This window comes from Camelus dromedarius, chromosome 2 (assembly GCF_036321535.1).
Source record: "Camelus dromedarius isolate mCamDro1 chromosome 2, mCamDro1.pat, whole genome shotgun sequence".
Taxonomy (NCBI): domain Eukaryota; kingdom Metazoa; phylum Chordata; class Mammalia; order Artiodactyla; family Camelidae; genus Camelus; species Camelus dromedarius.
This window is the reverse complement of record NC_087437.1, coordinates 19,264,204-19,292,195: the sequence shown is the minus strand read 5'-3', so window position 1 is coordinate 19,292,195 and position 27,992 is coordinate 19,264,204. Positions and strand designations below refer to the sequence as shown.

Here is a 27,992-nt window from a genome sequence, read left to right as displayed (position 1 = left end):
AGTTTGGAGGCCACGTTGCCTAGGAAATTGGGGCGGGGCTTGGGAAACGTCAGCCCTGAGCCGGGTTTGCGCAGGCGCTCCACTGGCTCCTGCGCTCCACTATCGCGAGAACTCCTCCCGGAAGTTCCACGTCAGTCGGTTGGCCGGTCAGCGGGTCGGAGGGTCGCTCCGGGACTGGTTCGCCGTTAGCAAGTGAGGGCGCCCGGGCTCGGACCGACGGAGCCATGGTATGTGCAAACCCTGCAGGTGGGAGCGGGGCCCCTGCGACCAAAGCCAGTTCGTGGGGCTCCTGGCCTGGGGACCGCAGTAAGCGGCGGCCTGGGCTCCCGCTGCGGCCGCCGCCTCAGGCCTTGCGGGGTCCTGGTCAGTTTGAATTCTGGGAGAGAGGAAGCAGTGGTTTGGGGAGGCAGTGCCTGAAAATGAGGGGTCCCTGACTCCTCCGGTGCTTACGGCGTTTGCCAGACCTCCAGCGGTCTGCAGCGGAGTCCGCGGTGTGGGGAAACACAGGACATGGAAAACGTTGAATTCCGTAGATGGCTTTGACAAAACTACCTCATTTTGCGCTTAAAACGGTGACAGCTGATTTTGCGCTCATGTTGAGCTTGTTCTGGTATAGTATGTGCTGACCACAGACTACCAACTTAAGCAGAAGAGCACCCCCCCCCCAAAGTAAAAAGTGTATGAAGTTAAAAGTGGAATTTCAAATGCTTTAGGATTTCAGCTTAAGTTTCTAGGGAGAAAAGAGTTCGGGAGTTTATAAAACGTTTTGGCTTGCTTTTCTGCATTTGCAAATATAGTGGCTGGTAAGAATGATAGTCGTGACAGCATTTTTTTAAAGTCACTCCCAAATATGCTTTAAAATATTTTTGCACAGAAGTGTTACAATAAGAAGAAAAAGGATACGATAGTGTGAGAATTCCTTTCCAAAAACATGCAAGAAAGTGTTTTATATTTAAACATTTTCCTGCTTGTGTTTTTCACTTGTTATGAAGCACAGGTTCAAAGATTTTGAGCTTGAAGACCTTAGGGATTAAGAAGTTCAATCTCCTCACCTGTGATTAAAGAGAAAAAAAACTTTGTTCATTTAAGGTTAATTGTTGCAGAGTTTTAACTACAACAAAGATCGATTGCCTGGGGAAAATGTTGAATGTTATGGATACTTCCAGAAAAATGCATAAAGAATCATGCAGTGTTGCATACAATTTTGGTGGATTCATTTACAGACACCCCCTCTTCTCCCAGTCCTCATCCATGAGCTTTCTTGGGTCCCCAGGTTAAGAGTCCCTGAACAATACTCAAGTCTCTTAATTATACCCCATGATATTTACGACGACCTGCTCTGGGGTCTGCTTTCAGCAATGGACATTTTTGGAAATGGTCCTTGAATCTGCCTAATACAGTTTTCTTTTGCAGTCTTTACTTTTAAGAGTGTATTTTTATAATGGAGTATTTTCTTCATTCTTTAACACATTTAAAATGTCCTGTAGAAGATATAAAATGTGAATTTATTATTCACTCATTTACTCTAGAGTGTTTACCATGTGCTATGAACTTTGCTGAATATTTGCCTCTGAATTCTCCCAACAGCATGGAGAGTGAGTTGTAAATGTTTATGAAGTAGTGAGGTTACAGTAGGCCAGGCACTGTACTAACCGCTTACCACTGAATTTAATTCTCATTACAGTAAGCGGTAGATAAAACAGTGTTATCCCTCTTTTACATACATCAAACCTGAGAGAAGTAAACCTGCCCACTATTGTGCGTTTGAAATGAGTGGTGGAACTGAAGTTTGAATCCAGCATGATTCTTTAGACCTGGGTTATACTGTCTGTCCTTAAACCCCCATAGCCAAATATATAAGATGCTGTGGAGATAAACACGTGAATAAGCAGTGACCCTCCCCTTGAGAAGCATCTACTTTAGAAAGCCAAAAGAGACACGTACACAAAGGTTACAGGTTAAAATTAAAGGTTAAAATTAAATCCTGGAGGATCCCATAGGAAAGGATACTTCTTGTAGGGTAATCCAAAAGATTGTATTGCTGGCAGTGGCATTTAAAAAGCTGAGTCGTAACTGCATCCAGCTTTTGGGAGATAGAAGGAGACATTTAGAGTTAAGGGTACAGTATGAGTATCTTACTCATCTTGGCATTCCATAGTGCCTAGTAGAATATCTCACTCAAAGTAGTCCCTTAAATCTTGGGAGAAATGACCTCTTGGCTGTGCTTTTTAAACTGAGATTGTGCATTGGGGGTGTATAGAGTTATATTGGGGTTTGCTCAGTCCCTTGGGCCACCTTCCTGAAGCATCACTTTTACCCAGTAATAAGTGATTTAAAACATATTTAATAGTAAAATAAACACAGTTTATAAGTGTCCGGTTTCTTCATTTACTAGAGGAAAAGTGTGAGGTGTGTTAGCTTATGTTAAAGCCCCCATCATGGTTCCTGGCATATAATATACATGCCATGTTTGTTGACTCTGAAGAGACCAGAAAATAAAAAAGAAAGTTAACGTTTGTGATGACAATTAATGGAGCAAAATTCAGAAATGGATGAAGTAAATATTCTGCTTCAGCAAGGAATGTGAAGATGATGGGTTGAAAGTAGAAAGTTTGAGTTGGAGAGGAAGATACGTGGTGATTATAGAGAAAAGCCAGAGAACTCTGGGCTTTTACAGGAAAGCAAGAGGTGTAGGTTGTTGCCAGAAGTGAGGGAGGCACTTACAGAAGTAAGAATGAGATTCCAAGTAGTCAGTGACCCAAATTTGATAGAGATCCAAAATGGTGAATAAAAGCTTTGTGAGGTGTTTGCTTTGTCTCAGGAAATTATCTCTGCTGAAGTTACCTAGCAGTCTTCATTTGTGTTGAAAAGTAGCATTAAATTTCTGTCCCATTCATGATCATCGTGGAAGACTGCAAGAATAAAAATTTGACCATAACTCAACTTGCCAAATAAACTTTTAGGTTGTGTTTAAAACCTGCTGAAGGGGAAACATTTTAAATCAAGTCTTGCTCAGATCAGCTTCCAAGAGAAAATTAAGATGCCCTAAGCCATCATCGTATATAATGAATTAATTTTTCTCCTAGAAAGGTATCCTTGGGAGAATTGAGAAAATAATTGTTCAGATCATTTTGTTTTGTGGTTTAGAATCCAGGTTGAAAAAGGCTGTCTTAAACTATTAGTATTTTCTAACTTAAGATGAGTATTTTAGCTTTGGTTTAAAATTGTTTTAATTTCCATTTGGTTCCTGTATCTTAAATCCATTAAGATATTGTAAATATTCCCATTTGACTCCAGAGCCCTTCATGGACAGGGGTATGCCCATATTGATCTCATATTACGTTACCTAGCATTTACTAATATTATTGCCAGAATAAATCTACTTCTCTTTGAAGAACTCAATTTTTTCCATAATTGAGATATAATTGACTATGACATATTAGTTCAAGGTGTGCAGTTCGATATTTGTATACATTGTGAAACTATCACCTCAGTAAGTCTAGTTAACATCTGTCACCTTATATAGTAACAAAAATGTCTTTTTTCTTTTAATGAGAACTTTTAAGATCTGTTCTTTTAACAGCTTTCAGATATGCAACACTGTATTACTAACTGCAGTCACTGTGCTGTACATGACATCCCCATGACTTGTTTATTTTATAACTGGAAGTTTGTACCTTTTGACCTCCTTCACCCATTTTGCCCCCTTCCACATTCCGCCTCTGGCAACCACCAATCTTCTCCGTATCTTTGAGCCAGGTGTTTTTTTTTTTTCATGTACATCAATCAAAACAGTACATCACAACATATTGAAGGCTGAAACAGATATGAGAAACCAAATGTTTCCTACTAAGTCAGAATTTAAAGAATTTTACAAAAATGTGAAACATTGCCACTGTTATCATTAAATTTCTTTTGAAAATATAGTTTTCATAAAAATATCTTATTTAAGTTAACTAATAGGTTTGTTTATTTGAAAATGAATTGAGACATGAATTTTTTAAGTTGTCTCAGTTTTAACTTTTAACATGGTAAATGTTAATAGATGTAACCTACATAAACAGAATCCTCAAAATTTTTAAGGCTGTAAAGGTGTCCTAAGACCAAAAAGTTTGACAATTGCTGCTATAAATTTAAAAATTTTAAATACTTGTATTTTTTGTATATATGAGTAAGTAGGTACTTCATACTTTATACTGCATCTACAATTTAGCAAAATAAAAACTGAATTGTTTTATAATCATGCTTTTAAAAAAATATTTTACATATATTATCTCATTGAATCACACTTTCTGGTTAAAAGGCCTTTCATTACCCGTATCTACTCTCCTGCCCCAGTTCCCTGTTAAGTACATTCTTTTTTTTTTTTCTATTTTGTAATCATGTTAATGCACTGTTTTTAGTTAAGATCTCAATCAGGTTTTATTTAGCATAGCAATTTATTTATTTATTTTTTTTGAATGTTTGTCCTTAGCCTCTGCGACTCGATATCAAGAGAAAGCTAACTGCTCGATCTGATCGAGTAAAGAGTGTGGATTTGCATCCTACAGAGCCATGGATGTTGGCAAGTCTTTACAATGGCAGTGTGTGCGTTTGGAATCATGAAACACAGGTAGGAATTTTTAAGGACTTTACTAGATGTACTGTGTTAGACTATAATGAAAGAGAAGGAATATCATAACAGAATCCAGTAGTATATGCAGGCTGCTTTCTCAAATAAATTGGTACAAAGTGTTTGTAATAAACTAATATTTATGAGGATAGAGCTTGTGGGAGAAATTGTTCTGGAAACATTATTTCCGATATTTAAATGTTAAGTTCTGATGTAGATAGTATTAGCTCATCTTTGAAATTAAGGAAACTGACACCAATATAAGATCGCTTGCTCTAGATAAAGTATTTAACAGTACTGAATTTTCCATTCAGTGAGTATTCTAACAATAAGAATGGGGTTTTTACTTTCATTAATTTTTTCCTAAGTGCTCGATATAATGTATGATGCAGATAACTTTCAGTCAGCCACACAAATCATAGCTTATAGCAGAGAAGTATTTGTAGTCGGCTTCTCATTACATGTGAGAACATGCATTTTACAGATTATCTACCTTAAATACTTTCATCTGAGTAAATAATATATCTTTCAATTTAGTTTATCTCATATTTTCCAAACTTATTGGCCAGCTTTAATCTTTCTCTTTCGAAGTACAGAACATATAGTCAGCACTGTACTATACGGTTTGTATCTATTTATACAGTAATTATCCTCAACATCCAAGATTAAGTTCTTAAAAGCCAGATAAAATTCACATTTGAGGGATTTAAGATGGCCAAAATAGGCCTTAGGGAACCAAGGTCAGGAGTAAACCTAAAAAACACCCTTGCAGCTTATATCATGCTAATGAAACAGTAATGACTGCACACTCAACCAAGACTCCACATGTGACATTTTACACACATTAAAATCCTGTTCTCTGCTGTATCCCAGTGCCTGTGACATTACCTGACACACAGGAAGTGCTCAATATTTATGTGTTGAACTAATGAATAATAAACATTCCATGCACCACTAAATCACTATTTCAGAATTTATGTCCTCTGCAATTTCACATCTTTATCTTGTGAATTCCTTTTGCCTTGATGCAGGGAGTGTGCTTGCTAACTGCTTGTCTTTTGGAGGGTGAGGGCAGGGGTTGGGGAACCTACTCTACAAATGTTTAATGCGTTTCTGATTTTATGCTTAACAGATGTATTGGTGCCTCCCCCACCCCCACCATGCTTCCTAATGCTTCCTGGGGGTCCCCTCTGTCCATTTAGCCATGTCTCAGCTCTGTCATTTCACTATAGTGTGTTCTCGAGCCCAGGTGTATTTCCCTTATCTTTCTCTAGGCTTTACTGTAACAAACTCTGCTTTATCTGGGTCACCTACTTTGCTTCATTTTTCTTTTTGTGCCCTTCTGTCCCTTCCTGCAGGGCTGTCTACTTCTCCTTCTATAATTTATCTCATTGGTAATTTTTCCCTTATTTCATTCTAGAATGGAGGTTCTGTGAAGATTAGGATTATGCTAGTCTTAATTCCCATTGTTAGGCAGTCAGGCTGATAGTAGATAGTAAGTCTTTGTTGAATAGTTGATCTGTTTTTTTTCTTCTCCTTGCTTTCTTTCCTCTGTCACCAACATGAGTTACTTGCCAGTCATGTATGTATATAGAGAGCAAAATTCTTCAAAGAGCCAAAATGGTTTTTGGAAGTAAACTCAAATGTACTTGATTTCAAATAAGAAGATATTATATGCTTTTGGCAGGGGGTGCAGTGTTTTAAAAAAAATCATTATGTTAGAATTTGAAGCCATCCTGCTAATTAAATGATGTGGGCAAGCCTTTAACTGTGGTGAGACTCAATTTACTTACCCAAATGAAAATGATATGGTGCCTTCCCTACATCGCAGGATTGTCAGGAGGATTCAGTCAAGTTAGATAAAATTGTGTTCGAGACCTATAAGGTACCACACGAGCATTTCCCTGTTTTCCTACCTTAGTTGGTGGTTTGTTTGTTGAGTGTGTAGCATTTCCTCCTCTTTTAGCTCATTTATCTCCTGAAGTGCGGAGACCATCCCTTAGGTCATTGGTATCAGCCGCAGCACTTAATGTGGACTTGAACCATGACTTTTAGTTCTGTAGCTGCTTTATTTTTTCACTGCTCAGCAAATCCATGAATTTGTTGGCTCCTTACAAGGTTTTGTGGATTTGTCTGTTATCTTATAGGTTGCATGCTCTGTCTGTTCTCTTTGTCTGAGTCACAGTCAACTGGTAGTGGTTGTACAGGTGGGAGCTGATGTCCCCACTTATTCAGTCTTTGAAGACTCTTTGAAGTCTTGCTCGGGAAGCTGGAGTTGTTTCAACAGTTATGATCAGTCCCTGTTTTTCTTTTTTTTTTTTTTTTTCCTGTTTTTCAGTGTAGTGCACAAGGTTAATCAGTAAGACTATGCTATTTTCATTATTCTCTGGTACAGAAAGAGATTGAAGAATGATAGTTTTAGTTCAGAATTTTGAAGAACAAGGCAGCAAAATGGGAGGACAAAGATGCATTCATCCCTGCTCTTTCTAGCAGGGTCTCCTAGTTTTCCACCTTTATCCTTTGTGTATAGTTCCATTCTGAGTAGCTTTAGAGACATCTAAATCACTGCGTTCTCATACTTTACTAAAAAGAAATAACATTTGTATGGAAGCATATTGCTAAAATGTACAAAAGAATTGTTTCTTGTTTATAAGTTTTAAGTTTATTATGAGTTTAATTTTTTTAAAAAGGAAAACTGAGAGCTAATTCATTTAACAAATACTTATTGCACATTGATTGTTTTCCAGCCACTGTTCTAGGCTCTTAGGAATACAGTGGTGAATGAGATTTCTGCCCTCAGGCTGCGTAGCAGGCAAGATTGACATTAAACATGTAGTTATGAAGGTGCTGTGTTATGAAAGTGGAGGATGAGGTTCTGTGGGTGGGTTTTCAGGCAGAGGGAACAGGAGCAAAGGTAAAGCTGGGAGTAGCCAAAGATGAGGCTAGAGAAGGAGGGAAGGGCTTGGAGCACAGAGGACCTGGGACTCCATCTTGTGGGCGTTTGCTTACTTTTATCTTTTATAGGATTTTAGTATTGAATCTGTTAAAGAAAAGATGATGGTCTTATTTTTTTTTTTCATTTGACTGTTGTGCTTTTATATTTTAGCCTGAGAATATTTTAAAATTAGAAGTGATCTAAATAATTGGATGTTTTAATCGTAACAGAATAGATTCTTTGCTTGTTTTCTCATAACTCAAAGTGTATATTCTTGTTAAATTTTAAAGACACTGGTGAAAACTTTTGAAGTGTGTGATCTTCCTGTTCGAGCTGCAAAGTTTGTTGCGAGGAAGAATTGGGTTGTGACAGGAGCGGTAAGTGATTAATCCCATGAATTTCTACTCCCATTTCTGAATTGGTCAGTGATGACTTAAACAAGGTGCAGACTTTCAATGCTTGGCTTGTCTTGTTAGCGCCATGTTTGGAAGCCTGGGCGTTGTAGCTTGAGCCTGTAGTATACATTTTTGTGCAGTTTATTTCATAACACTAATGGTGGCTTTTTAATTTGCGTTTCTAGGATGACATGCACATTAGAGTGTTCAACTACAACACTCTGGAGAGAGTTCACATGTTTGAGGCACATTCAGACTACATTCGCTGTATCGCTGTTCATCCGACTCAGCCTTTCATTCTGACTAGCAGCGGTAAGAGGTGACCCCCTTTGGTCACGTGCATCCCTCTGAGTAATTCATTTTCATTTGGTGAGACATGCAGTTCTTCTGCTGCTGTTACAAGTAGAGCTCTAATTCCAAGCAGCCTTTAAACTATTTAAATCCATTAATGTGCTATCAATGCTGCTTGCTTTTGTATTTTAATGAATACCAGCCCTACTTAAGATTTGTATAGCAACTGCTCCATTTCTGTCAGTGAAGACCTGAAGGTCTGGGTGCTGAAACAGCCGTGGAGCAGACGGCTAATTTACACTCTGAGTGAGTGAGGTTTTGGCAGATTGCCATGTACCCTAGTCGGTTTTATCTTTATGTTCAGACCAGTTTGCTCCTTGGTGTTATGTATAAAACAGTAGGTCTTTTGGAGGGCAATTAAAACAAGTTGCGGTGAATTGGTAATAGCTCTTTGAAACATTTTTAAGTTAGAAATTGAGAAGTAATTCAGAATTTTTTTTAACCAATCTTGTGTTAAAATAGAAATGCTTACTCCTTATTGCCCTTGTTATTCAGTCATGCTTAGACTCTGATCAAACTTTTGTTACTCTTTTGTCATTCCACAAAGCCCATTGAGTCTGTCTTAATTTTCTTTCATGAAATTTGTATATTTGCTGTTAGTAATCTCTTTTATCTCCACTCTTTAGAGTTATATTTATTCTTAGAATAAATGAGGATTTTGAAAAATCTATTCAGTTCTGACTCTATTTCTGTAAGTCATGAAATGTATGATTTATGTCAGATTTGCTGCCTTAAAAGACATAAAGACTCTTAGTTCTGAATGAAAGAGACAGAAACTGCAACTAACTGGAGACTTTCTTTTGGTCTAGATGACATGCTTATTAAACTCTGGGACTGGGATAAAAAATGGTCTTGCTCACAAGTGTTTGAAGGGCACACTCATTATGTTATGCAGATTGTGATCAACCCCAAAGATAACAATCAGTTTGCCAGCGCTTCTTTGGACAGGACTATCAAGGTAGGGTGTCCATTCTTTGTGTCAGTTACAATTGTTGGTGAAATGTAGTTGTTCTAGATATTTTACTGCTAACATAGTCTGTTTAGAAAAATAGTGTGGTAACTCGGTGCTCTTAATGAACATGTTTTTCCACGTGGAAGCAATGTGTTAGTTGTAAGACTTTTAAACCTCACAAACCCAGAATAAAAAAATATATCTTCTCTAGGTTACTATTTCCTCTCCTTTAGTGTATCTGTTGTTGCCCTCTGCTGATTATTATTAATCTATTTTATATTTAAATTTAATCATTCTCTGTTCTCTTTTTCTGACTCCATTTCTCCATATAATGCTGCCAGTTATCTTTCTAAAACATGGATCCCATCACATCAGTTACCAGTCTAAGGATAAAGTCCAAATGCCTTGGTGTGGAATACAAGGGTTTCCAAGACCGGCCTTAGCTAATAACCATTTTCTAGAGAGGCCATGAATGTTCACAGAACTTTACCTAATTCAGCTGGTCTCTCTGCCTGTAATGTTTTTTACTCTCCCTTTTTGATTTCTTTTCCTCTGGAGAATTACTCATCTTTCAAGGCTTAGCACAGTTATTTACTCTGAGAAGCTCCATTTCACTTCTAGACAGAGCCAGTCATGCTCATCCCATTCCTTTCTGTTGCTTTTTGCCTCTATTACGGCCTTCACATTCAATAGTAATGAATATGTCTCCAGAAATGTTTATCCCCAAAATGTTGGTGTTTGGGGCAGGAGCTGTGTGTCACCCCCCCACCCCCAAACAGACACACATAGCGAGCAGCACACGCCTTGCCTGTGCTAGACGCGTCGTACATGTTGCAGTGAGTGCACTTATATTCCTTTTTCCACAGTAATATTTAAAATATTTCTATATGCATTGATTTAAAATTATGCATTGCATTCGCTTTTGCTTACATTTATAGGCTTCTATCTATATAACATTTTTATTAGTTTTCCTTTAACTTATATAAAATGTTACGTGTTATTTGTCTGACAACTTATTGAATGTTCTGTGTTGAATATCTTAGGGCTTTGAGTTTATTATTATTTTTTTCCCTTTCACCAGATTGTCTTTGCTTTTGACATAGGTTGAGAACTTTGAAATTAGCTTTAAATTTTCTTCACTAAATTAAGGTACATCTTGAGGACAATAATTGTCTTATCTTTGACTCTGGTAAAGTTTGTTTACACATCTTTATACTCCCCACAGGGCCTCCCATGTAGTAGGCATACAGATAAATACTTGTAAAGATAAAGCTCAGTGCCAGTGCTGTAGTAGTGTTTGACTACTTCTCCATACTTTTAGTTTTTTAATTAAGCAGTAAATTTCTCCTTTTAATACATCTTACTAAGTTCACTTTCTTTAGGTTTATATTAAATTTCTCATAAATTTCTCATTTCCTTCCTTTAAAGTAGTGTTTCTCAAAGTGGATCACCCTGGGGTAGCTGTTAAGAATCTAGATTCCAGGGCTTCATTGTAGATTCACTGAATCATAATCTCTAGGGATAAAGCCTGGAAATTGGCATTTTCTGAGAATGCCATAGTGATTTTGCTCCCTGGAAATTCAAGTAAAGTGAGAACAAAAACTAATGGGTGAAAAAAATGAGCGTTCTTCAGCTTTTCTCCCGTGCGTTAGCACTTTATGTGCACATTGGGAGCGTGGCGGGGCTGCCTTCTGAAAAGCAAGGCCCACGCTGACGCCAGATGCTGCTGTTCCCTGAAGGTGTGGCAGCTGGGCTCCTCGTCACCAAACTTCACCCTGGAGGGACACGAGAAAGGCGTGAATTGCATTGACTACTACAGTGGTGGCGACAAACCATACCTCATTTCAGGTGCGGATGACCGTCTTGTGAAAATATGGGACTATCAGGTACAGTTTTTTCATAATTTATTTGCCATATGTTAGAGATGCTTCTTCCTGTTTCTTATGGGACAGTTACAACTTGGTTGTTGAACTCTGTTCATAGTATAATAACTTAAGGCCTCAGTATCTGCACCCAAATTGTGGTCCTAGAATTCCCTGTAAAAATGAAAACAAATGCCTGTCGAGATTTTAAAAATAAAATGCCACCATGTTTATTTTTTATTTAATAGTGAAATTAGAAATTAAAAAATTTTAATTAAAATGACTTCTTACATCTTCTAGTATCCTCATTGACAGCCTTCCATTTATTTTTGAAAACTAGCAGATCAATGAATAATGTCATGGCATCACCATTGTACAGTCATTTTTTACCACATAGACTTCTCTAAATCTAGTTATGAACTCTTGTTACTAGGTTTTATCTCTTAAGATTTTGTTAAATTTTTTTTTTGTTTCTCACTTCAAAATTTGCAGAAGCAGTTAATAAAATGAGGCCTAGAAAACCAGTTGTACTGAGATACTTACTCAAATTTGTATTTAAATACAAGATAAAAATATTAAAGACATTATCCTAGAAATTTGGGGGGATAATAGATAAAAACTAGATCTTTCAGGTGTGTGTGTGTAGTTTCTTCTTTAAATGTGATAGTTACATTTACATTTACCTGTAGTATCAAATAATCAGAGAAAACATGTACACAAGGTAATTCTATTTTAAAAATCTCTGTACTGAATACTATTTGGATTGTCATAACCACTATCATTTATTATGTATCTGTGCACTGGGAAAATTAAGAACAAGTTACTTGTTTTTCACTAATAAAAGTGTTTTCTGTGTCTTGATTACAGAATAAAACATGTGTACAGACACTGGAGGGACACGCCCAAAATGTGTCTTGTGCCAGTTTTCATCCTGAGCTGCCAATTATCATCACAGGTTCAGAAGACGGTAAGTTGGAAATGTATGTTTATTCCTGTGCTGAGCATCATGAAAGGGTATTCATGCCAGCTAGTGCCCTGCATTTTCATTGGAGGTGTCAAAGGATTTTGATCTTATTATTAGAGTAGAATACTTAAGCCGCAGAAGAGTAAAGGGGCATCAGCATCACCATCCTACTGCACTTTGGCTGTTACTTAAATAGAGGCCACCCAGAGGTGCTCTGGAGTCTCACAGCCCAGGGTCAGGTTCAGGCTCTGCTGCTTCATGCACGTGTGGTTTGGGTAAGGTATGAAATGGGAACAGATACCTTTACCTCACAGTATTAGTGAAGGGATGTTGGGAAATCGCATGTAGAAAGCCTGTGGCACATAGTGGGCCGTGTACCCAGGAAGCCCTGTCATGATTTCACACACAGTCACATTTCTTAGTTTCAGTTTTTATAAATTTTGTATTAATTTTTTTATGTTGCTTTATACGTAATTTACAGCCTATAGATCAAAAAATTAAGCTGGCAGGAAGTGTCTTCTGTTGGAATATAAAGGCTTCCTTGTGGCTGGTTTATCTGACAGCTCGTTGTTGGATGTTCGTATCAAAAGGAGGTGTTCACATTGTTCTTTTTAGGAACCGTGCGTATTTGGCATTCAAGCACCTATCGCCTGGAGAGCACGCTGAATTACGGAATGGAGAGGGTGTGGTGTGTGGCCAGTCTGCGAGGGTCCAACAACGTCGCCCTGGGCTACGATGAAGGAAGCATCATAGTTAAGGTAATCCCTTGTTACACTGTCTCGGAACGGATGGGCATAGGAAGGCGGTTATCTGCCAGGTCGTCAGTGTTGTTAAACTGGCACTTCTGAGGTTAAGCACAAGAAAATGTTTATTTTGTTGGGGTTTTATTTACTTTCCTTTTTATTGCTAAGAGTCATTTGTCATTCTTCCAGCTTGGTCGGGAGGAACCTGCCATGTCCATGGATGCCAATGGAAAGATAATTTGGGCCAAACATTCAGAAGTCCAGCAGGCCAACCTAAAAGCTATGGGAGATGCTGAAATTAAAGATGGAGAGAGATTGCCACTGGCAGTGAAGGACATGGGCAGTTGTGAAATATACCCTCAGACTATTCAGCACAATCCTAATGGGCGGTAAGCCACCCCCAGTCTCCCTGGGCTTCTTTGTATGTTAGAGCAGGGCCTGTGTGCCCGCAGTGGTGGGACCGCATGGAGCTTCCACGCTGGCCTCACAGCCCTCGGCACGGTGGCCGGCAGCGGGCCAGCTGATCGGTGGTCTGCACCGTGAAGCATAATTGCCTTCCCGGCCTTGTCCCACCACGCAGTTTTGAACAGTTGAATAGTTTTGTGTTAACTCTTATCGCAGATGTGTTGGTACGTGTCCTTACACTCCTCTGAGGGCAAGAATCATGCATTATCCTCAGCCTTAGTAGGTGCTCTCTAAATATTTGCTGACTTGGGGAGGGTATAACTCACACGCTAGAGCACATGCTTAGCATGTACGAGGTCCTGGGTTCAATCCCTGGTACCCCCTCTGAAAATAAATAAATAAACCTAATTATCTGCCCCTTCAAAAAAAAATCTAAAAACATAAAAAATAAAATAAATATTTTCTGACTCATTGCTCTTAAGAAGAAAAGCTGTCTGTGAGGTCTTTGTCTTTTGAAAAAGTTTAGGGACTGGTAATAATTCTGCTTTTTCTCTGTTATCTGAATCATCAGTTCTGTTTCTCCCTTAAGATTTATTAAGCACTGAACATCTACTGAGAAGAGTCTCTACTACAATGAAGTTAAACCTATGAGCTTTAAAAATTGTTTCACAATAGATCTGGGCATTTTCTAATGCTGTCCTGAGTATTAAGAAGGCAGAGTATATAAACCAAGTATGCTGCCTGGTTCAGTAAATGGTATCCATAATTACTTGTAATAGAATTTTCTTAAGAAAATTAGGAACACATTACATATTTTTCCCTGAATATCAGAAAACATTTTTTGCTGTAAGTTTTGCATCTCACCTTTGGCAATCTAATAACAGCCATACAGTATTCTAAATTAGAGCTTTAAAGAGTTCTTTTATGTCTGTTGAGAAAATTTTGACTATGAGCATTCTTTTTCCTTCTTATTTAAATGTTAAAATATTTTGATAAATTTAACAGTCATTAAAAACTGGAGTAAGGTACTTTCACTCATTTGAATGCTTACCTTCAAAATGAAGATAGCCTTGCAGCAAGAGAGTGCCTTCTTACGGTGTAAGTGTGATGGGCAAAATGCTGGGCGTCTTGGAGCTCAGCAAATGCTAGCTGAATTACTGGCGTCCTCCCTTGTGTGTCTCCCGTCTTTCTCATGTTCCCGACCCTTTGTTTATGAGAGGCCGTTGCAATAACAGTTTCAGCAATAACCCCATCTTTATAATTTGCTTTTGTTTAAGAGGGGTAGGTAATTGGGTTTATTTATGTTTGGAGGAGATACTGGGGATTGAACCCAGGACCTTGTGCATGCTGAGCATGCGCTCTACCACTTGAGCTGTATATACCCCCCCCCCCAGAATTTTTAATTCAAATATAGTTGATTTACAATGTTGTGTTAGTTTCTAATAGAATGTTTATATCTAGCTCTGTATTCAAAGAAATATGTAACTTTAAAAGATACTAGATTCATTTGGAACAGTCAACTGAAACAACATTTGTCATTAGAAATATTTCACCATCAAAATGAATCATTGTTTCTTCTACGTGTCACTGGTCCCCTGTGCTTCCCTTCTTGGCTCCTGTGGTTCCTAGGTTTGTCGTGGTGTGTGGGGACGGCGAGTACATCATCTACACAGCAATGGCACTAAGGAACAAGAGCTTCGGGTCCGCCCAGGAGTTCGCTTGGGCCCATGATTCTTCGGAGTAAGTTTTGGCTGGGTGGTAAGCAGCTTGCCCTGATTGCCAGTGGGTGTTCTGCATGTGTGAGAGAGGTTTGCAAGGCTCAGTGAAGGCTGCGCTGCTCCAGGTTAAAGACCAGTTCTCACCAGAGCAGTGTTGGAAGATGAGAGTCGGGGGCAGCTGTGCAGCCTGAGCCGCCTTTGCCCTGTGCTCAGTACTGAGCTGGCATGCTCAGTCCCATCTAATAATTTCATTAAACTAGGGACCAAGCACCCTTTTCCCTGACGGAGCCCATGGCAGGGCCTGGTGCTTATGGGCTCCAGGCAGAGTGGGCCCTCAGGTCGGGTGGTTGGCAGGCCCTGCCTGGAACCTGGCATCCTGAGCTGCTGCTGCCCTTTTCTGTGTTTCTCAGGAGAGCTGTTAGGGTCTGATGTAACCTTGGTGAGAACTTCATTGAATCTTTTTAAAAACTCATTCTGTGATGTTACCCACCTCCCACTGTTAACAAAACAAATTCTGTCCGAATTCAAAATGTTTATGAACTAGTCTCATTAAAAACAGGAAAAAGTCACCTCTCAGTTATTATACTAGATAGTCACTGATGGGTTCCTTTTTGATTCCTGTTTGGTGCATGTAATAAACACTGGGACTTTGGTTTTTTCAGACCGTGCACTGAATTTCATCTCTACAGGTTTCTTAGTTTCGTTTTGCCCATATTCTATGTCACCTCTCGTGCCAACAGTGGTTAACTTAAGCCTCAGCATTGCATAGTAAGAACGTGCTTTTTATCTTTTAACAAAAAGGTCACTGAGAGGTAAGATCTTTTCATAAGTTTCTTAAATAACTCATGCATGCACAGTTCCATATACTGAAAGGTACTTTGCTACCATCTTAAGCAGAATCATAGTTCATGAGTTGCCTTACCTCTCTCAGCACACGTCTCCCTCTGTTTTGATAGTTCCTTCTTTTCAGCTTTGTCCAGCCAAGACGCTGCTCAGCAGCTTTCCTGTCCTGAGCAAAGCACTTGTCAGGTCTCTTCCTCACACGCTCTCAAATATCCAGCACCAGCCCCTTTTCAGGGCAGAGGCCTGAGTATACACAGTTTTCTAAGCTGTTGCCAAACATGGCCAACAAGTGAGCCACTTACAAAAGTTGTTATTTTTTTTATATTGAGGTATAATTTATACAGAATTAAGTGCACTGTTTTAAGTGTACATCTCAGTGAATTTGGTCAAATGAATATAAGCCATGACCACTACCACAGTCAGGATACATAGAACATTTCTGTCACTCAGAAGCAACCCCCTTGTTTACCTTAGCAGTCAGCACCACCCCACTCCCCAGTACATCAGATTTGCCATCTTCAGGGTTTCCCATCAGTGGAGTGGTGTGGTATACACTCTCATGTTTGGCTTCTCTTGCTCTGGAGAATGTGTTTGAGATTCATCCGTATTGTTGCATGGATCAGTAATTAGGTCCCCCTTTTTTGTAGAGTATAAATTTCATTGCAAAAATAAAGCACATTTGGTTTTAATCATTCACCTGTTAAGGGACTTGGGTCTTTTCAGTTTCTAAAATAGTTTGTAAGCCCTAGTAATTTGTGTAATAAAGAACGTGAAACCCATTCACTATTTGTCCAACTGTAAGGAGTTCAGTGATCTCTTAGGGAAAAAAATGTATTAGTGAATCTTCAAATATTAATTTTACATTTTTGTATAATTCACTACTCAGATATATTTGAAGATTTTTGTAATATTTGTTGGAATTACAGTATATACATAATATGCTATGTTTGCTTTCCTTTCCCCCACCAGATATGCAATAAGAGAAAGCAACAGTGTTGTAAAGATATTTAAGAACTTTAAGGAAAAAAAATCATTTAAACCAGATTTTGGAGCTGAAAGTAAGTGCTATTTTCCATAAAATACAATTTTAGAAGTTTTGTAATGACTCAGAAATTTCTAAGGATCTAAATTGTTTCTGTTCTTTCTAGGTATCTACGGAGGCTTCTTGTTGGGAGTCAGATCTGTGAACGGCTTGGCTTTCTATGACTGGGACAATACAGAGCTCATACGCAGAATTGAAATTCAGCCCAAACACGTGAGCTCCCTCCATTGTTGGTTTTGGAATGTGCATCTTTGTGACAAGTTCTGGGTCCCCGACGCCAAGAAACATCCTTGTACCCTGCTGTGTTCCGCTGTGCTGGACACACTGCCATTTACCTCAGGACTGCCTAGGAAATGAGAACTGTGGTATTTGAATGAGGCAGTAGATGTTGGGCTTTTTGAAAAGTATAAAAAGTTATACAAATGCCAAGTGCTATTCATATTTTAAATGGCTTTTAACAGAGTTTAAAAAAAAAAACGTTGAAGATAAGAAGTCAGGGAGTTGTTGACCTAGAAATGCCTGCAAATCTCCCACTCAGTTCAGAAAGCCCTTTCCTACTGTCCCTGATAATGGCTGTTTAAACTTCAGGTAGCTGGCTCCGGTGACAAGGTTTTCTACCTTGAGAACCACGTGTTTCTTTGACAGCTTTCATTGTCAGGAAATTGTGGAGACAAGTCTGCCTCCCCGGGTCCTGGTGTGTCTTCTAGAACATGCATTCTCAGCAGGGGGAATGTTGTCCCCAGGGGGCCAAAAACTAGTTCCCGAGGGATGGAGACAAGCACTCTCTTTACGTGTAGAGCGTAGATGTTCGTATGGATGTGCACGTCAGGTGTTTATGCACCATGCGTCTATGTTTATGTGTTAATATGTGTATAAACATACAGCATTTCTGATACTACAACTTCACAGGGGAAGGTGATTGTGGGGAAAATGTCTATGAAAGGTTTCGGGTGGGGGTCACAGTGGGGAAAAAAGGGTGCGAAGCACAGCTCTCGAGCAGTAGGGAGGGGGCTACTGCTCCTCCCACTCTCGGCACCTCGGTGTCTCCTGCCGGCGCCCCTGCCTGCCTCCCTCAGGTCTTTCCAATTCTAGGCTGAATAGAATGCCAGTGCCCTGTCCGCCCAAATGTGTGTATATATACATGACATGAAATTGTTAAGTGCATACTTAATATCTTCATGTATGAAGATAAACCTTGTGAGAAACAGAGTGTATGCAGTTCGTCATACCCTCTCAGAGATCCAAAATCACTTGTGTTTTTGTTTGTCGTGTTGCAGATTTTCTGGTCCGACTCTGGAGAGCTAGTCTGTATTGCCACCGAGGAGTCCTTTTTTATCCTTAAATATCTGTCGGAAAAAGTCTTGGCTGCACAGGAAACACATGAGGGAGTTACTGAAGATGGTATTGAAGATGGCTTTGAGGCACGTGCATCAGCACAACCTTAGCTCAGCTTCGTTTTTAAATGACTTATATTCTTAGAGTAAACTTCACTCATGGTAACATTTAATTATAAAATCACATTTGGGGAAACTAAGCATTTAAGGAGTGACAGGGAAATGTGAAAGTTAAAATCTTGGCTCTAAGAGCAGAGTCTGAAAGTATTTCAAGTATTATGTTTAAAAGAAATTTGTGTTTTGATTTTAGGAAATCTTTAGACTAACTTCGATTATCTTCAATAAGGAAATTATAAGGCGTTTTGGTCCTAAGACAATTTAGCCAGTTATTTAAAAGAGTTTTCAAATGGTGAAGATAAATCATCCATTGTGGACATGTCTTGGAAGATTTTATGAAATATTTATTATGCCAGTTTCATGTATGTTAGGAGTTTAGATCAGCACTTTCCTAGGTCACAGCTATGATGCAACAGTGAGATTTTATGTTACAGATACTCATCCAGGAATCTGTTTTTCAATGAAGAAAGAAGGTAGAAATTCCAGGAAAAGATTTTCTTTCTTGAAATAGGAGTTTTTTGGGGTTTTTTTGCACTTCTTACTCTACCTATCACCCCTAATTATATTCAGTTTTTTGTTACTAGTAGGATTTCTAATGCTGAATAAGATAATAATAGGCTTTTATTTTTTTTCTGCAGGTTCTTGGTGAGATTCAGGAAATTGTGAAAACAGGGCTGTGGGTGGGCGATTGCTTCATTTACACAAGTTCTGTGAACAGATTAAATTACTATGTTGGAGGAGAAATAGTCACCATTGCCCACTTGGACAGGTAGCTGAGTATCATTTTGCTTTTGTCTTTAGCATCCTAAATTTAAAAGTATACTTTTTAAACAAAACCAAATGCTAACTTGTAACAATGATAGGCCTGATTGTTTAGTGTTACAGTTGTAGTAGGTTGGCAGTTGCTAACCAGAATTGCATCAGTTGAATGGAAGGATTTTAAGCAAGAAGCATAGTGAGCGTGTGTGTGCGTGCGTTCGCATACATGGGTGTTGTCTACTGATTTGGGCTTAGTTCTAAACCAGTTCCTGTTTCTCTTCCAGGACAATGTATCTCCTGGGCTATATTCCTAAGGACAACAGGCTGTACCTCGGGGATAAAGAACTAAACATTGTCAGCTACTCCCTGCTGGTTTCGGTGCTGGAGTACCAGACGGCTGTCATGCGCAGGGACTTCAGCATGGCCGACAAGGTGCTTCCTACCATTCCAAAAGAACAGAGGACCAGAGTTGCACACTTTTTGGAAAAGCAGGTAAGGGCTTTGTGTGTGTGTGTTTTATTTTATTTATGTGTGTTTTTTAAAACCAGCAATTTGAAAGAATGTTAGTATGAATTTGAAGAACTTTATTTCTTAATTGCCACTGATTTCCTGATGGCGGTGGAATTTCTCCTGTAAAGTTAAGTCACTTGTGACACCCCTCCCTCTCCTTTCTCATTGCCCTTAGTATCCCCTTAAAATGTTGGAGGTGATTATCAGTCTTCCCTTTCTGTAGAATTTTTCATTCTGTCAGTATTTTCATTTCTCTGCTGCATTTTTCTCTATCCTAGCTGGCTTCTCTCTTTCTCTTTCTGTAAAATACACATAAAATAAAATTTGCCATTAGTGATAAGCCCTTTCCTGAATGTAGTATTTTTTAAATCAAAGTTATATATGGACAAAGGATAAAAGTTTGCAAGCCTAAGGAAAACATCCCTCCTTTCTCTCTCATTTCTGTTCCCTAGAGGTAATCACTTTTGACTCTTCTAGCTGACTCTGTTGGTATTTCTTTCCGCATCTCTAAGTAACATGCTTATGTGGCTATTTGGCATGTCTCATGGCTTCACGCTCTGTGGAAGATGAGGATTTATCTTTCTTCCCCCCTCTACCCCCCAACTTCTGTCGCATACATGCCACTTTCCTATTCCTTATCCGCCCAAAAAAGTTACATCACAGTTTTGATTAGATCGGCAGTCACTGTTGATATGGTTATGGCTGTGCTAACGCTCTTCACAGCTGAGCCGTGTGGTGTGGTACAGCTTTCCCCTCCTGCAGGTGGTGGTTTTCCTGGAGATAATCATTGTTTCTTTTTTTAAACTTCACTTGTCTCCCTGTTCACCTATGGTCATTCTCCCTACTCTGCTGCTTCTCCACATTTCCCTCAAATCTCCTTTCAGTATGTTCCGTCTGCCTCAGGCTAAACTGCTTTTTGCCCTCATCGTGGATATTCCTTCACCATCATGTTGGGGCTTCCCTTCGCCCCTTTTGAGTTGGATCTGTTATTTCCTATATCCCCTTTTCTTCTTTCCTGGTTTACTCCCTCATTTTGCTGGAGTATGTCCTTCAGTGGTTTCCTGAGAAAAGGATTATTACCAATAGGAAGTAAATTTTTTGTGATCTTGATTATCTAAAAGTGCCATTGTTCCACCCTAAAACATGTTTGGCCGTTAAACTGGATGTAGAATTCTGTATTTCTCTCAGTAATTTTCTCAGAGTTGTGAAGACAAAATCCTATCTTGTCTACTGCTTTCTAGCTTCTAGTTGTCGTTGAAGTCTAAAGTCATTTATATTCCTGATTCTTTGTACCTGATCTGTTTTTTCTCTCTGGAAGTCTTTGGGATCTTGTCTCTGTTGTTCTGTGATGTCATTGTGATGGTGGCCTTGGTGTAGGGGGTCAGTTATCATTCATTCTTCTGGGTATTAGATGAGCTCTCTTGTCCTTCATTTTTGAGAGATTTTCTTGAGTCGTTTCTCTGATGATCTCCTTCCTTCATTTTCTGTGTTCTCCCTGTGAAACTGTGATTCAGATGTTGGGCCTCCCGCTGGAGGACTGTTTTCTCATTTTGTTATTCCTGGGCTTTTAAAATCTTATTTATGGATGGATGGATGATGTTTTCCCCTACGTGGTATATATTTCCTTCAAATTGCTGTTATGGGCGCATTTTATTTTTTTGTTTGTTTTTTAATTGAAGTACAGTCAGTTACAATGTGTCAGTTTCTGGTGTGCAGCACAGTGTCCCAGTCATGCATATACATACGTACATTCATTTTCATGTTCTTTTTCATTAACGGTTACTACAAGATGTTGAGTATAGTTCTGTGAGTGCATTTTGATCTCTCTTTCCTTTCAAAGGTCTTCCTCAGGTATCTGATTATCTTTGGACACTCATTTAAGAGTGGGGCTCTAAGAAGCAGGTCAAAAGGTCTGAGTTTGTGGGTGACCTTGTTGGGTCTGGACTCAGAACATGTGACGTGGCTGGGCCATTTGATTGGGAACTTCAGTGTCAGTACCTTCATCTGATGAACTTAATGACTTTTCATTTAGTCATGTAATGAATTTAATGAGCACTTAATACTGTACCAGGCCCTGTTCGGGCCGGCATATACCCCTGACATTTTAGTAGTATTAAGTCTTATCCCTCTGGCTGGTCAGTTTACAGAGAAGCTCCCCAATCACCATCCTCTGGGGGCTGAGTAGAGGACGGCTTGGTGTCTCAGCATTTAGTATTTCAAACATTTATTAGTCTCAGAATTCTCATTTAGTCTCACCCGTTTTCATATCTCCTGTCAGCCCTCCTTCCAGGGGTGCAGGGCTCCCTCAGACTGGAGACCTTCTGGTTTACCCTCCAAAGAACAGGCCACCTTCCTGCCTTCTGTGTGTGTCAAGAGGTCGGAGGGAGAGGGGTGGGGACCTAGACACTCAGGAGGTTCAGTTTACTTGCTGGTTTTAGCACTGCCCTTCACGAGACACCGCTGGGGATCCGAGGTGCGAATCAGGCCGTTTCTCCACTGCCTTCACTCCTGATTTAGGGATTGATCTTTTCTAGCATTTCTGCTGAATGTTTATGCTCCTCCAGCTTCTGAGCTTCCAAAATGTTGTTAACTAGTGTCTCCTCTGCCTTTCTTTGTGTCCTTGGGAGTTTATGGCTTAAGAAGAGAATCCCTTTAGTGTCATTTTAGTGGGGATTTGGAGGAAAACAAAAGTGTGTTCAGCCTACCTCATTTCATCTGCTTTGCCCTCGGCTATATCTGACTGGTTCTGCGGATCTTCCATCCTCTACTCTTGGTTTTTATATTGTCTGCATCAGTACTCAAAGAAAAGGAGTAATGCAGATTATTCAGAATACCTTGTTACAGGGTACTCAGGGTGAATGGAGGGAGGGGCAGCTTGTGTAGTCTGGTAAGTTCTTTTAAACACAGTGATACAGCCATCCTGAACATCTAGCCAGGCAGAACTCGGCTGTCCAGCTTCTCCATCCTGCCCACCCCAGAGTGGGCTGTCATCATCTGATGAAGTCTTCTGCAGTTTGAGCTTTTCATCTCGTGTACCACATCCCTGGAGCTGAAGAACTTAGGGCAGACCCCATCAGCACTGTTGTCTTGAGAGAGAAGCTAATATGGTAATTATAGTAATTGGTTTAAAAGTCTGCTTCTCATGACTGACTGGAGCATGGGAGGGCAGTTTTAGACTTCTGCCCTCTGGAACGCTTACTAATGAGTAAAAGCGACATGAGACCAACAGTAAAGGCGTAGGTAATGACACCCGTTCAATGTCAGGACCTGAAAGCAGAATGTTGCTGAATGACCTGCAGATGATAGAAATTTGGAAGGTTTTACATTTGACTTTTCTTTGAGGCCCCAGACTGGATCTCTAGGGCCCAGCTCAGTGAGATTACCAACAGCTAGGTCTCCACCACTGTGTCTTTTTTGGAAATGGCTCTTTTTCATCAACTTTCCAAAATCCTTTTCTTTTTGACATTTGTTTACTATTACATTTCTAAATTTTACTGGTTGTTACTTTACTTGAGTTTATCTAGCATTGGTCAGCTTCCCCTGACAGTAGGCATAGTGTGACTGAATTCTGTCTGCCAGGTTTGTTCTTACCAGTTAATTTAATGGCTCCTTAATTTTTCTGTCTTCAAAATTGAAGACTATTTTTTAATCTGTTACTTTTGTTTGATGTAAGTAATGGGGCTTCCAGCGTCAGCAGTGTATTTTTAGTTTGCGAGGGAAATGGATGACTTGCCTTGTGTGTGCACTTGTGTGCACAGACGCGCACACACACGTATATTTTATCTGTTTAGGGCTTCAAGCAACAAGCTCTTACAGTATCCACAGATCCTGAGCATCGCTTTGAACTTGCTCTTCAGCTTGGAGAACTAAAAATTGCATACCAATTAGCAGTGGAAGCAGAGGTATGTATTGATTCATGATTTTTCATAGCTGATGGAAAGGTGAATAGGTACTTCTGTGTGTTTAGTACAAGTTGTATTATTAAAGTTTTCTAAAATGCAAAGTAGTAACTCATTTTGGTGAGGTTATTGCCTCTCTTTGGTCTTTTAAAAATAAATGAATCATGTTTATCTTTACATAAATGAATTATATTGGAGACATACATTATTATATTCTTCAATATATTCGTAGCATTCAGATTTGTTTAAGAAGTGTTACCTTACGTGAGCTCTGTTTTGGAAGAGAAGGAGAGCTGCAGGATAGTAGACCGTAGTCTGGGACTCTAAACGAGTGCACACACAGCAGTGTCCCAAACTAGTGAGAAAGATGTTAGTTCTAAAGATGGGTTCTGACATTTTGAGACAGTTTCATGGCATTTTTATGGATCTTTGTATATTGAGGGCTCCCAGTTGTGGTTTTAAGTCTAGAATTTACTGGTAAATTCATTTCAGATGGGCTAAATAAGTTTTAGCTATGTTAAGATCATCCAAATGTGCATCATTTTATTTGATTTCTGAGAAGCTCCAAATGACAGATAATTATTCAATATTTGACATAAAAGAACTTTTTTTCAAAAAATGGTGTTAAATCACTTGTTAAAATACTTGCAGTCTAATTACCTTAAGAATCATTAGTTTGTTCCACTGTGTCATTACAAAATGAAAACATGATGGGCTGATGATTATTCATGCATCATTGAAATTGATATGTGTCAGAATTAATTTTGTGTCTGTGAATAATTTCTATTTCCTCATACATTTTGTCATTCCATTCTTACTTTGATTGATAGAACCAGCGTAACAGCTGCAGCTCTCTCTGTATATAAAATATGTATTTTATATGTAATGTGTATAATATGTATAAAACAAAAAATTGCCATCACAGTAATGTTAGCAGAATAATGTTGATGTTGGAAATCGAAATGTTCATTTTCAAAGATACTTGAATTTGGAAACTTTCTTACAGTCAGAACAGAAGTGGAAGCAGCTTGCCGAGCTTGCCATCAGTAAGTGCCAGTTTGGCCTCGCCCAGGAGTGCCTGCACCACGCGCAGGATTACGGGGGTCTGTTGCTTTTGGCCACTGCCTCTGGAAATGCTAGCATGGTGAACAAGCTAGCAGAGGGTGCGGAGCGAGATGGCAAGAACAACGTGGCGTTCATGAGCTACTTCTTACAGGGCAAGTAAGTATTAATCCAAGGTCTGAAAGAGGTGGGCATAGTAATTAAAAGCTTTTGCTTCTGCACTGACTTTGAGGGTGGTTTTTGGAGAGGAATGAAGAATGAACCCTGGAGAGAGCGGTGTTGCTAGTGGGAGCAGTGAGGGGCCGGGGCTACCTCGGTGGCACTCACCTTCAGCAGGGGAAGCTCTTACCACATCTGGTCTACGTGTTTGAGCAAAATGAGCTGCTCGGGGAGGCTCAACTGGGAGAAGTGTTAAATCCCTTTCTCAGCAGCCCTGTCACTGACTGACTAAGGTGTTTCATTCAATCATGGCAGGAGGCTGTTGGGCTGCTTGCTTCATTTGGTACCTGAACGGCAGGTGATTTTACCAAAATTGGGTAATTCTGATCTGTTCGTGGCAAAAATAAAGAGGGATGAGGGTGCTAGTTACTGTCAGATTTGAGTCCAACTTTAAAGCATAAAAATGTCATATTTTCAAAAGTTCAGCAGTTACTGCATATCAGATTCTTTCATTGGTTGATCATCTTATAAAACACAGAAGTATTCGTTAACATTGCCCTGTATACTTTTTAAACCCACACTTAATCATCAAAACCTTGAATATATATGTATTTTATAACATGTATTCATAAATTTATACACCTGTAAGAATAGGTCTACTATTCCTTATCAATAATTCAAAAATCCAAAATTACTGTGAGATTATTTGATGGCAAAATGTGACCTAAACTCTGAAGTATTATTATTAGTTGCTTTTATTCCACTTGGTACGTTTTTATTGCATTTAGTATTCATGTATCATTGCAGAGTACTGTTTGTGATTTTGATGCTGATGTTAGGTAATGTGTAAGTACTTCCTAAAATCCAAAAAGTATTACCATTTTAAGGTAAAAAAACCTTCTGAATTCTAAAACATATTATCCACCTTATCAAACTTACACAGGAAAAAATTGAAATTAAAAAAATAAAATAGATGCCTGGCTGTCTTCCTGCTAGGCACACTGGACTGTCCAGCACGGTCTGTAAAATTGAGTTTCTGCTCCTGTATTTCCTGAAAAGCCTTTAAATGTGCTCACCTAAGCTGCCTTTCCTTTAAAAGCCCCTTTAGAGTCTTAGGAAAGGTAGAGATTGAAAATGGTCACAAAAGCTGTCCTGTCCCTCACACTCCTGGAGTCCACTGATGGACTGATTATGTAACACTGGTGAGGACAAGTCAGTGGCTCAGTGACAGAAAAAGGTGTATGTGTGGGAGCTGGCGAAGGAATGCTGACTTTGCAACACTAAATCCACGTGTCTTTTATGTGTTAAGTGCTGTTATTATAGCTTTTATTCTTGGTAACAGTGCCTCTCCTTTTTCATCTTTAGGCTTGACGCTTGCCTGGAGCTCTTGATCAGAACTGGACGACTGCCAGAAGCTGCCTTCCTGGCACGGACTTACTTACCCAGTCAGGTTTCAAGGTACAGACTTTTCATTTTAGGAAGAAATGATTTAGATAAAAACAGAGCACTTACCCAGTCTCCCTTTGGTTCCATGGTATCTGTATTAGGGTGGTGAAACTCTGGAGAGAAAGTCTCTCAAAAGTCAATCAGAAAGCAGCAGAATCCCTTGCTGATCCAACAGAATATGAAAACCTTTTTCCTGGATTAAAAGAAGCCTTTGTTGTAGAAGAATGGGTGAAGGGAACACATGCTGACCTGTGGCCGGCCAAACAGTACCCACTAGTCACGGTGAGTGCCTGGGGCGCGTCATTTCATGTGACTGTGGGCGAAGTGCAGTCCCGACGTCACGTTTTGAACTGCACCACTTAAATTATTGTGCGATTGAGAACTAGTATCTGGGATTTAGGCCAATTTCACAGATGAATTATGCTTTCAGATATCTTTTCATGATTGCTTTATTCTCTGGTAGCCAAATGAAGAGAGAAACGTTATGGAAGAAGCAAAAGGCTTTCAGCCCTCAAGACCTGCAGCTCAGCAGGTCAGTAGAATACCACGGGAGAAGTACCATCTCCTGCTTCCCGATCCTGATCAGTCTTCCCGATCCTGATCAGTCTTCCCTTGGGGAAAACCTCAAATTCCCCAACAAATTCCTTTGTGTTTATATGTATCTCTACTTGGGCTTTCAGGAACCTGACGGGAAACCTGTTTCTCCCACCCCTGTTATTGTGGCCACTCACACAGCCAACAAAGAAGAAAAGGTACAGACGTCATTCCCAAACTTGCCCTCAGGCCCAGCCTCACCTCCCTCCCCACAAATGTCTGCAGATGTGGTGGCCTCGGCCCCTGCATTGTAAGCGATGAAGTCAGTTTCAGAGCCAGGGCTTTGACGTGGGGAGATGCCCCTTCTGACTGACTGTTTAGTTCTTTTTGGATCATGAATCACAAGTAACTTTTCTTTAACACGGTACTATGTGACACATGCTCCTCCTTTCCTTTGCAGAGTTTACTTGAACTGGAAGTAGATTTGGATAATTTAGAACTAGAAGATATTGACACAACAGATATCAACCTGGATGAAGATATTTTGGATGACTAAATGTAATGTTTCCAATTTATTCAACTAAACAGATCGTTATTATGGGCAACTATTGATCGTCACCCTGACCACAGTGCTTTGGACTCAGAAACTTCAGTTTTTTTTTGTATGTAAATGCTGTGGCCCACTGGGAGCACAGTGCCCTCCTCATCTTCGGAGGAGTTTATGTGTGGCATCTAAATCACTGTCTTTCTTAACTAAAACAGTTGTGGGCTTTTTTTTTTTTTTCATACTGTCATTAGACCATATCCCATAAAATATTTTGAATTAATGAAGACACTTCAAAGTTTCCTTTCTGCATAATGAAAACAGGCTTCTAGTTTTAGAAGGCTAAGGCAAAACTATGCCTCCTTAGGGATCAGCCCACAGTCTCTTTGCTTTGAATAACTATTTTCAAATATCAGTCACATTTTCCTTAGACCCAATTACCCATGCTGTAATTCTCTAACCCTTTTTCTTGATCTCACTACATCAGTCCCCTCAGTCTATGTAGCTTTCTTATGTCTTGCCCTGATTGTGTCTGGAATCGGGGTCTGAAACCCCAGCTTCTCTGACCTCATAGCTGGGCTCTATTTATAAATAGCTGGGCTCTATTTAAATTACCAGTTGGCACATTTGGTAATGCAAAAAGGCTTAGTACTTTACTTTTTTTTTTTTTTTTTTTACACACTATACTCATCTGACATGAGAAACTGATAACCAGGCACTCAAATATACTTCCTAATTACCCCTTGGTAGCCTAGCAAAGTGAATGGAGTAACAAGTTTTTCTTTGTATTTCTGTCAGTCAGTCAG

General features: G+C 39.4%; 1 protein-coding gene and 1 long non-coding RNA gene across 2 annotated transcripts; one reads left to right on the top strand and one right to left on the bottom strand.

Annotated features, from left to right (window-relative positions):
• The first annotated feature begins 124 nt into the window (after positions 1-124).
• COPB2 (COPI coat complex subunit beta 2) lies at positions 125-27,401 on the top strand. Its single transcript, XM_010976782.3, has 22 exons — positions 125-227; positions 4,475-4,612; positions 7,838-7,924; positions 8,128-8,254; positions 9,103-9,251; positions 10,985-11,131; positions 11,975-12,074; positions 12,687-12,829; positions 13,004-13,203; positions 14,849-14,959; positions 16,750-16,838; positions 16,929-17,035; positions 18,100-18,243; positions 18,912-19,042; positions 19,317-19,524; positions 23,334-23,444; positions 24,448-24,662; positions 26,028-26,120; positions 26,210-26,390; positions 26,572-26,640; positions 26,789-26,860; positions 27,103-27,401. The coding sequence occupies exons 1-22, from the start codon at positions 225-227 to the stop codon at positions 27,196-27,198; spliced, it is 2,721 nt and encodes a 906-aa protein (XP_010975084.3). The 5' UTR covers positions 125-224; the 3' UTR covers positions 27,199-27,401.
• LOC116150228 (uncharacterized) lies at positions 19,602-26,311 on the bottom strand. Its single transcript, XR_004133956.2, has 2 exons — positions 26,175-26,311; positions 19,602-19,841 (listed from the first exon to the last, which is right to left on the bottom strand). It is a non-coding gene; the product is annotated as an uncharacterized LOC116150228 (long non-coding RNA).
• Positions 27,402-27,992: the final 591 nt, after the last annotated feature.